The sequence below is a fragment of the Phasianus colchicus genome, chromosome 19, assembly GCF_987193195.1.
Source record: "Phasianus colchicus chromosome 19, bPhaCol1.hap1.1, whole genome shotgun sequence".
NCBI lineage: Eukaryota > Metazoa > Chordata > Aves > Galliformes > Phasianidae > Phasianus > Phasianus colchicus.
This window is the reverse complement of record NC_143454.1, coordinates 8,415,850-8,426,237: the sequence shown is the minus strand read 5'-3', so window position 1 is coordinate 8,426,237 and position 10,388 is coordinate 8,415,850. Positions and strand designations below refer to the sequence as shown.

General features: G+C 42.3%; 1 protein-coding gene across 11 annotated transcripts in view; it reads right to left on the bottom strand.

Annotated features, from left to right (window-relative positions):
• Positions 1-26: 26 nt before the first annotated feature.
• Positions 27-10,388, bottom strand: part of PRRC2B (proline rich coiled-coil 2B) — a 48,139-nt gene continuing 37,777 nt past the window's right edge. For 5 of the 11 annotated variants that reach the window (XM_031601742.2, XM_031601746.2, XM_031601744.2 and 2 more), the window contains exons 26-32: positions 10,019-10,116; positions 8,994-9,121; positions 7,720-7,960; positions 6,573-6,749; positions 5,847-5,938; positions 5,161-5,281; positions 27-4,765 (exon numbers count right to left, since the gene is read on the bottom strand). In XM_031601742.2, coding sequence (XP_031457602.1) covers positions 4,625-4,765; positions 5,161-5,281; positions 5,847-5,938; positions 6,573-6,749; positions 7,720-7,960; positions 8,994-9,121; positions 10,019-10,116 — 998 coding nt within the window. In that variant the 3' untranslated portion in view covers positions 27-4,624. Of the gene's footprint in view, positions 4,766-5,160; positions 5,282-5,846; positions 5,939-6,236; positions 6,329-6,572; positions 6,750-7,719; positions 7,961-8,993; positions 9,122-10,018; positions 10,117-10,388 lie in introns of those variants that run through there. The other 6 variants (XM_031601747.2, XM_031601748.2, XM_031601750.2 and 3 more) reach the window with 3 other exon arrangements.

Genomic DNA, 10,388 nt, shown 5'->3' with positions numbered 1-10,388 from the left:
TCACCCACCAAAGAACCAAACAGGTCTGAGAAACTTTGAGAAAAGCATAATCTGCTTTATTTTTTTTTTTTTATTTAAATAAGGAGAATTCTTTCATATGGAAAGAGCTAATACAATCACATATTTGAAAGGAGAAACAATAGGTACTGAAATGAGGAAAAAGGGCAATAAAGAGTGTGCCGCAACTGGCCTGTGATGCCGTGATTCGAGTTCCGGTCCAAGTAAAAGTTCCCAAAAAATATTATCAGGTTGCACGTTACACAATTATCCATCGTCTGCCCTTTCAAATATCTGGTCTACATGGAAAGACAAAGAAAGGAAAGGCCAAAAAAATGTACTATACAGGTGATGAGGTTAGCAGGAAACAAAAGTACTCCACAAGCGATGAGGTTAAAAGCTCGGAGGAGTGCAATATCCCCTTGAGAAACAACAAATGCGATCCACAGAGAGCCAGAGGGGGGGTTCCAGCCTTGAGACATGCCAGGGGTGAGCGCCTCGCTGCTGAGACCATCCTGAACCCCAGCAGGTGCCTGCAGCCATGAGGAACGTCCGGTGTTCTCAGGGGGAAAAGAAGAAAAAACTCCAACCCAACCACCTGCTGCTGTCTCTTCACAGCCAGCAGCCCGCTTCAGCACAACGCTCGTGTCTGCTGGGCTGCCCAGCTATCCCGACGCCTGCTGTAAAGTGATCTTTGTTTACAGGTGTATCTTTCTTATAAACAAACTGGGCTGCTGCTGGACACTGAAAATAACCCACATTGCGAGGATTAATCTATGCCTAGCTAAGACAGAAGGGAAACAAAAAGTCAGCAACCAAATGAGATCTTAGCATGCAGTGAATACAGTAGCCTGCCAGAATGTGAGACATAGCGGAAAAAAAAAAAAAGCTAACCTCATTGTTTCCATATATATCCATAAACACACAGGAACCACGGGGCAGCATGTAGCTTTGCAGCATTCTTGTCAGGAAACTGTTAAACGTGTCTGCATGAAGACAAACACGTATGGAGTTCAATGGGCTGCAACACACTGAGTGGCTGACTACTGTATAGCTGTCACGTGGCAGAACCAAGAGTGAATCAGGACAGATAACAATACCTGTCTCACTGGTGCTTCCAGCTGTTATTTGAAAATACATTGGAGCATTATTTTTTCCCCTCATCTTTATTATTATTCTTCACTGTGGGCTAAAAGCAAGCTGAGCTGGAAAGGAAAGCAGCACGACATGCAGCTGGCTAGGCTGTGAATCACTGTGTGTAGAACTGTTTACACATGATTTAGACCTTCAGCTGTACAAAAAGCAGCAAAGTCAGCCTCCAAATACTTCTGCCTCACCCATTTTTGCTGAAAATACAGATCCCACCTCTCCCTCCCACTGCACACTGCATCTTTCCAGCAGAAGGCGCCTACTGTGTAGTAGCAGAATTCCAGTCAAAATGAAAGCAACTTGCAAAGAAATAAACCATTAGGGCAGTACCCTTCAGCAGTGGAGACAGTAAACCAAAGTATCCCCTTATAAACATCAGCATTAAACACTGCCACTTCTCTATTTCCCAAGCTGAATTGTTATCTGCAAACCAGCACCCCTGGCATTTCTGCACCTTGAGAATCAGAGAACTTCCTTCTGACTCCAGAGCACTACTTACTAACATCAGTAACCTCGTACTAGCTTTAAACAAACAAACAAAAATATATGCCGGAGAAACAGGATATTGCACCTTAGAAATCTGGGCTCTTTAACTTCGTTCCATCACACAAAATTCCATTAAGAGGAAGAGTGCCTTGCCAACTGCAGCTGACAGTCACGCAAAGGAGAGGAACGGAATGAAGCTCACATGCATTTCTTGGCCTTTCCTACACAGAATAATTCAGACATAATATATAAATAGAGCAGTGAAACAATTACTTTTTCACCTAGACCTACAACATCAAATATGTATAAATAAATTCTAGTGTTTTATTCTGTTCGGGGAGGGATGGGAGAGGTTAAAAGAGAAAGAAGGGTGACCTTTTTCAACAGGAAGTGTTGTAGTTCTGATGGCATTTACACCAGAGGGTCTGTGTGTAGCAATAACCCAATTTCTCCAACACATTTGACCCTTAAAGAGTCATAAAGGTAGGAGGAAAGAGGTCGGTTCTTTGTAAAGCTTAAGTAGTGTTATTAGGATAGGAAAGATGTAAGAAGAAGGGAGCCTGGGTTGAGTATCTTTAACCATTACAGTTAGGTTCTGGGCTGACATTAGTAGGGCCAGCTGGGCAGGAGGATAAAAAAATGAAAAAGACAATTCTGTTGTTCATGATATTCCACGGAAGAAAATAAGAAGTGCAGTGGGATGACTTTCTGGTGGAAAATCTTTGGAAAACGTTGGGAGCAGGACTAGCAAATGAGGAAGCAGATCTGGGCGTTGTCTGAAGCCTGGGGAAATATTTGTCACTTAATCTCAAACCCTGTACTGTAAAGGAGGATGCTAGAGATGCTGGCACACTCTGCTCTGAAGTTAAAAAAAAACACCATAAAACATGAGAAATAAAAGAGCTCTTATTTTTCTTAGAAGTACCATCCTATCCCCTTTCCCTTCACGTTCTCTGCCACGGTCAATGGGGAAACCTATGGAAAGGGCACATTACTATGTCTACGTTAGATTAGGTTTCTATGCTCTTTTTAAAGCTACTGTATAAAATTCTTATTTATACCTAGCTTAAAATTTCAAATGCATCCCTAGAAAGTTATGAAGGATATTTCCCAGAAAGGGGGAAAAAAAAAAAAAGCACACAAACAAGAACACCTTCCAGATCCCTTCCCAAATACATTCTTTGTTCAAAATATCTTCTTTGGAACCACCAAGAAATGATTTGCTGCCATCTAACAGAGGCAGACAGCACAACCAGTTAGCAAGCTATCATCTACTGTGGAAATGAAGTTTTTCTTTCCCTCACTTCAGAGTGACCAGCCTACTTTACATTTTCAAAGAGCTAAACAACACAAACCAAGTTAGCTGGAAGTAGCTGAATTTACTTATGACTACTGTCAGCTTAAGGACTCCAAGAACTTTCAGGAACTTGCAAGTCCATTCTAAAATCTACATACACACACACACACACGCACAGAAAAAAAAAAAAAAAACAACCAAAAAAATAAAAACCCAACCCACTCCCACTGGGACCCTCCTTTCATTTACCATCAAATAAATACTGGTGAGAAAGTGTTAGGTTGCAACACAGTATACACACTATATGCTATTACATCAAAACAAAGAACCATTTGCTGTTCACCTGTGGAAGGAGATCAAAAGGATGATTCCAAACTGACTCTGAATCCATGCGCTTCCAATAAAAAAAAAGGAGGTTCTAAGTGTGCTAAAAAGGCTGCCTTGCAGAGGAGCTCCCTTACTAATGTGTCTGTAAGCAAATATTACAAGAGGCCATGAGAGGAACAGAAAGACCTAGGGGAAAGGGAGGAGAACAAAGCTTAGGAGAGCAGCCCCAACGGATAAGCACAATATAGAACAAGTCTCAGGAGACAAGGAATTAAAGCAGCCAAAGTAGGGAGCATAAGAGAGCATCACAACTACAAAAAGTAGTCCAAACAAACTCGTTGGCTCTAGCCAACTCTTCTGACCCATGAGTGGTGAGGAGATTTCTCTTAAGATTTTACATTTTGCAAGTCCATGATTTACATTTTGCTGCGTGTTTGGCAGTCACTAAAGAAATCTCAAACCTACAAAAAACAAACAAAAAACCCTAGATCCAGAGGAGCTTGCAACAGAAGTTTGGTGCGTTTTTCCTTAAAACGAAAATGCCACATTTTGTTGTGCACAAGGCACCCCAAAGCTACAATTAACATGGTGCAACTTTCAAGATTAATGCACTGATCTACTATATACTTTAGTACACATTTATTCTAATGCAAGCACTGCTTCTAGCTTAAAACAAAAATACTGAAAAATTCATGAACGCTGTAAGTATATTGTGGTTGTTTGTTTTGCTTTTACTCAATCTGAAAGGCTAACTTATCTGGGGAAAATATACCCAATCCAACTCAATTTAGAAGAGTACAGATTATAAGCATTGCACAAAACTACATATAAAAATCAGGAGGAGTTCTGTCAGAACATTATTTTAGTCAATGGGACTTCTCTTCTGGAAGGAATGAGGAAAGCAGAAAGAAGGGGAAAAAAAGTGAGAGAACATATAAAAGTTCTGCTATAAACAAGGATATAGCTTTTTTTCTCTGTAAAAACCTCAGCTGCCTTTAAAATGAAAAACCTCTAAGTTAACACCCTCTCCTTCAGTTGCCACTCTGCTGAGACAGAAGTAGGGAAGGAGAAGGATGGGATTTGCCAAGTGAGCTATCACAGCTACCTGTGGATGGGGCATAGGGTGAAAAAAAAAAAAAGGCTTAAGCCACTTAAAAGTCACATGGTTTGTTTCAAAGCAAGCAGGTCAATGTCATATCCACTGTTTCAAACTGCTTTGCTAGGAGAGGAGGACTTGGATGATGTCACTGTAGTCAGTCAGTGTGGGGCAGGTGTAGGTCTGGTGAGATTTTCAGGAGATCCAGTGGGGTTCAGTCTCAGCTGTTGGGCCTGTCAGCCAGCAGGACCAGCTAGGCATCAGCTGTGCTCCTAGGCCTTGCTTTCCTCCACTTTTACAGCCTGAGGTTTGATCGCTCCTGTGCGCACTGGTTTCATCTGGCTTGTGGAGGCTGTTTCTTGCAGCTTTACTGCTCCCAGATTGGCTTTATTTTCATCCACCCGTTGCTTTGCCTTTCGACATACAGAAAAGGAAGCATTAGAAAAAACACCGGTGACCATCATTCATGCAAGACATCAAATTTGCTCCAAAATTCAACTCTCTTCTTTGTTCTGCCACCCTTTGCTACCCTAAAACACTTTATGCAAAGGATCTCAAATACCCCCACAAAAATTCAACATAAGCATTGCATATGACATGCAATCCTCTAACTTTTCCTGACCTCTCATTACTGAGCATTACTCATGGGCTCAGTACAGCATCCGCCCAGTCCACTCTCTTGCTTTCCCTGCAAGGAAAGTAACATCCACATATAGCTTAACTACACTGTCACCCTCTCAAGTACATGAACAAGGGTGATACTATAGGAGAGCAGACACTACTAGGTGAGAGTACTGACATACACTACCTGTTGCACATAGTGTCCTTGCACAGAGCCCATACTAACTGCTGGTCCAGATGGCTTCCCATTTGGGCTGGCAGAGCTAGGCCTGGAAATCGAAGAGTCGACAACATTCATGGAGTAAATTCTACAACGGAACAAGAACCTTATTCATGTGTGAAAGAAAAAAAAAAAGAGCAGAAAGCAACAGTACACAGAGCATGAGTCTGAACCCATGAACTTCCCAGCCCAAAAGAAAACACATGGATTGCTCAGAAGAAGAAAAAGTACTGAAAAGTCTCAGGGAATCTTAGCGACCTGAAGGTTCTGAACGTTCGCATATTACTGTCTCTCATCTTGAGAAGATGAGATCATGCTGGAACTAAGACATTTACTGAATGATTCCAATTTTCTACCTAAATGAGAAACACACAAAAACAGAACTCCAAATTGCTTTTACGATGCTGAAAACAAATAACTTTGCACAATTCCCACAAGCACCGATGACCACATCAGAGACACACTGGTCCCTAACCAAGAATTAAGCCATTAACATTTTCATGTAATATTTGGACTATACTAAGTGTATTTTACACATGAAAATCCAAGTGGATCTTACACAGGGATAATGTATATGCACCATGTCACCACATATGGGGAACACTACTTCTTCCTCATTCTGACTACAGAGGCCAAATTCTGTAAGTATTTACCTGTATGCATGTGGTGATGGTACAGACCCTCCGGAGGACATATTCTGTTTACCATCAGAAAAATGAAAGCCTTTCATTTCCATTTGGGAGGACTACAGAGGAAAACGAGCAAAAGCATATCATTTCTGTTTTCAGAGGAAGTCCATTACTTTATATGAACACTTAAACTAAACTTCTGCTCTTCTACCCATGTGCCCATTAAAAGTAGAAACATTTTCAGATGAAGAATACTAGGGTTTAAAGTGCAAAGATCTGCTTGTGTTAAACTAACAAGCCAGCAGCACAAGCAAATACTAAACCTGCAAGTTAACTGCTGTACTCTCTCAACCCTAGAATAGACAAACTTATGATACAAATCCATCAAACCAGACATGACATTAATATACCTACTCAAATGGACAAGCTTCACAACAGTGTGAAATATCTGGGCAGTATTCCAACTGTGTCTGGAGCTCACCACCCCTCAAGCACTCTGGGGAAACCTGTGTAAACACGTAATAAAACTGGAGACTCCAAACTGGATCAAGGCAGGACATGGCTCCCCGGAAACAGAATGATGACCAGCAGTAAAACTCGAAAGACTGCTGGCCTGTGCTTTGGAGATAAGAAGAAAAGGGCTCCTTCATTTTAACACTAGCAATTGCCTTTGACATTTAAGGATCCCCAAGAAGCTAGTCTCTCCATTCACAAGAAAGATCAAGGAGGAAAACTTCAGTTAATCCTCACCTCCCTGCTGGCAGCAAGAACTGAAGGCTGTGATCCAGGAGGAAGAATTCTTCGGGGAGCTCCTACAGACAGGTTTTGCCCCTGAGGAAGCTGGATGGACTGTGGCAGAATCAGGGGCTGCTGGCCAGAGCCGTAGCGGGGCAGCGGAAGCTGGGAGCCAGGCACAGGCATTGTTAGCTGTGTGATAAGGACATGTAGTTACTTAAAGGCAGTAGCAGTGTTTGTGTTGGGTTGAGATGCTCTCTCCTAATACCCTGAAAGCACAGTACTGCTACAAAGAATCTCAAAAATAGTGCAGTCTGGCACAGGGTAAATGCAAATTAATGTATCAGAGGAAATTTCACACTGAAAAGCATGTGCTGGTAGCATTGCTGACACCCTGCCAGCTGGGTTTTTAGCACAGCACCAGTTTAACATAACTGCACTTTCCCCCTTGCATAGAACCTTCATGCAGTTTTTCAATCTTCCTCCTCGTCTCTGCATGTGTGATTTTTCTCTTGATCCAACAGCAGTGTCAGACAGCTCTGACAGCATCAGACACTGTTTGCAGCTTTAATACTCAAGCCACGAAGTCTGTTCTACTTTCACACCAAAGCACTGCCAGAGAAAGCAATAGTTCTCTATCTTCTGCAATGAATTTCAAACTGATTATGGCAATAATTAAAGAGTACTTAAAAGAAGCAGCTCATGACTCAACAACCTCTTGTTTGTTCTGATTTATCTGGCAGTACTCACAGCTGCTGGATTTGGGAGGTACCATGACATCACCTTGGGATAAAAATAATAAAAATCTAAGGCTGAATTTAACCTGTTGGCGCTTGACAGTAGTACTTTTTGGGTAACTGTCACATCAGAGCCTTCTACTGGGAAGCACTGCAAGGTTTGATTCTGCACAAAATGTCTGTCTGGAGGGTGAGACATCCCTCAATGTAAAAGGTCATTGCAGTAGGGACATACAAGTAATTAGTAAGAAATTTCATTAAATAAGGTGCTATATTTTTGAAGCAACAGCTCACAGAAAAGTCTCATGGAAAAATCTTTTAACTTAGCTCACACAAACATGATTTAACACAACTATCAGTTTCAAGCCAGTCTCAGAAACAAGTGATACTTCACACAAGAGTGCCTTGCAAGCCCTGCTCCTAACCTGTGTAAGCTGGGAGTCCATCATCTGGGAGGCTCCCATACCAGCTGCTTGGTTTATCTGGCCTTCATAAACCAGCGTCTGGCTTCCATTCAAGGGCTGATAGGGAGATCCAGACTGGGTTTTCACCACCTCCAAGGGCTGCATGCCTGGGAAGGCGGAATACGGAGGCTTTAGAGCAGTGCCTCCTGTCAGGACCATGGTGCTGGGCTGAGATAGGCTAGGGTGCATATACACCTGAGACCTGGAGAAGAAAAAAGAGCTTAAGTTATGTAGGAAACCTTTGAAGACTACATACACATGCCTATCAAAAGGTATCTGGCTTCCAATCAGCAAGCAGTTCTCAGCAATTCTGTCCTTGTGTTGCAGGAGTCTACAACAAAATGACACTGTGTCCCATCCAAAGTTTGTGTTAATACTCTGCACAATACCCTCTGGATTAATAGTAAAGGAAGGACTAAATCTACCAGAAGCCTGTAGCAGTTTTGCAAAGCAGAAATAATGAATTCAAGATTCAACCAGCTCCAGTGCTAGCAATTTATTTATTTATATATATATTTTTAAACTTCATGTCTAGATTTTTGAGGCCTGGAAGTACCATCCTCATCACTTGCCCTCATTTAATGCAAAAAAAAAAAAAAAAAGAGTAGAGAATATGTTAATCCCATAGCCATCCCAACTCTGAAGTTGATGTCTCATTCCTTCAATTCAAATAAGCAGTTCTTGTGGCCAAATACTCTCACTGATCCATTTACATCTGATTTTTAAGTTGAATCTTACTATTTTTTTCCAACAAAGAGCAGGCATGTATTCTGTTCTTGCCTTGTAGCTTATATCTAATGACAATGTTATTTGATTTCCCCATGCAGCTACTCAGCTCTGATCAAACCAACTCTTTAACCTTCTCCCTAGAAAGAAGCCAAATCCAGTAAGCTGTTGGCTCTGAATTTCTCATTAAGAAATTTGCTTTTTACCCCACAAACTTCCTCCTTCTGCATACTTCCCAAGATACATCATATCCTTTAAGAATGCAGGCACTGCAACTGAATTTTTCAAGGACAGACTTTGCCACTGTCGTAGAAGCAGCACACTATACAAAGCCTCATGTACCATAATATGCTTGCTCTCGACTCCAATGCTCTCCAGCATTATTATCAAAGGAAAGAAAAAGGACAGAGAGGGAAGAGGAGACGAGTACAGAATATCTCATCAGTCAGCTTCACCACAGCAACGAAAGGCTAAGGTCACAAGGAAATGAAAAATTGCAAAGTAGTTACCTGAAGGGCTGTATGGAGCTGTACATCTCCTGGGATTGAGAAACAGGCAGACCACCCCTCAGGCCAAGCTGAGCTTGGGCCTGCAAGGATGTGTGGAGGGAAATGGGAATCTGTTGAGCAGCAGCCGCCTATGGAAGAAATTGAGATGACTGAGAGGTACAAGAGCAACCAAAAGCTTTCCCAGGCTATTATAAAGCCATCAGTTTCCTCAACAAGTTAATGTGCCATGACAATGACCTACACTGCAGCTTTGCACAGCCCCTCCTACAACGGAGAAGCACACTGGCAGGGAAAGAGGCTGCATAGGCACCTCAGAGAGGAGTGTTCCAACAGGCACCTGATGGATACATAAGGGGACCAATATGTTCCACACACAGAGTAGGCCCTTTATCAACACCAATAATCCAAGTTTGCATTTACCTGCACTCCTATCCTGAGGAGGCTGGCTCTCCTCAACCCTATCAACACCCTATTTACTCAGTCTAATGAAATCTCCCATCAATACTGATTGGCTGTAGAATATACAGCAAGTCACAGACACATCCTGCAGTGGAAAGGACCCACAAGGATCACTGAGTCCAACTCCCGGCTCCACACAGGATTGCCTAGAAAACAAACATGTCTGAGCATGTTGTCCCAATGCTTTTTAAACTCTGTGCTGTGACCATGCGACTGCGGAGCCCGTTCCAGGGCCCAAACACCCTCCTAGTGAAGGATCTTTCCCTAACACCCAATCTAAACTTCCCTGATACCTGATTTATGTCATTCTGTTCTGTTACTGGTCACTTCACCTCATGCAGATTTCTCACCATACGTTTCACTTAAATCCAGTCTTTTTAAAATAAACATAAATAAATAATCTCTCCCTTTAATTTCACTAACCTCTGAAACCCTACTGGGAAGCAGCATACAAGGAACGTTAATATCTATGCTCCCTTGGACCGTCATAGAGATAAACATTGTTTCTTACACATCACCCTGAAGACCGCTTGAAAAGCCATTAGCTAATTACATGCCTCCCTTACTTGTTGGTAGCTTTGCTGCTGAGGTATTGTCTGAGGAACCAGGCGAGGCTGACTTGCAAATACGTGGCCATCCAAATACAGGGGTGGAATATGGTTACCTAAATATCAGAGAAGAGAGGCTGTAATTCAAGGTACAGGCACAGCACCCTACAGAGACCCGCCAGCCCATCAAGACTAACAGCTTAGGAATTGGCAATCTGTGCTCCAAATCATTCCTATATGCCAGAAACTTGCTCTGCAAACACCTCACATTTGCAGCTAAGAGGGATAGAAAGGGCGAACAGGATATTTGAGACCTTCACACAAGCAATCTAAAAATCATTTTTACCCCAAGTGGCACCAAGAAGAACGCAATACGCCACTCCTGTGC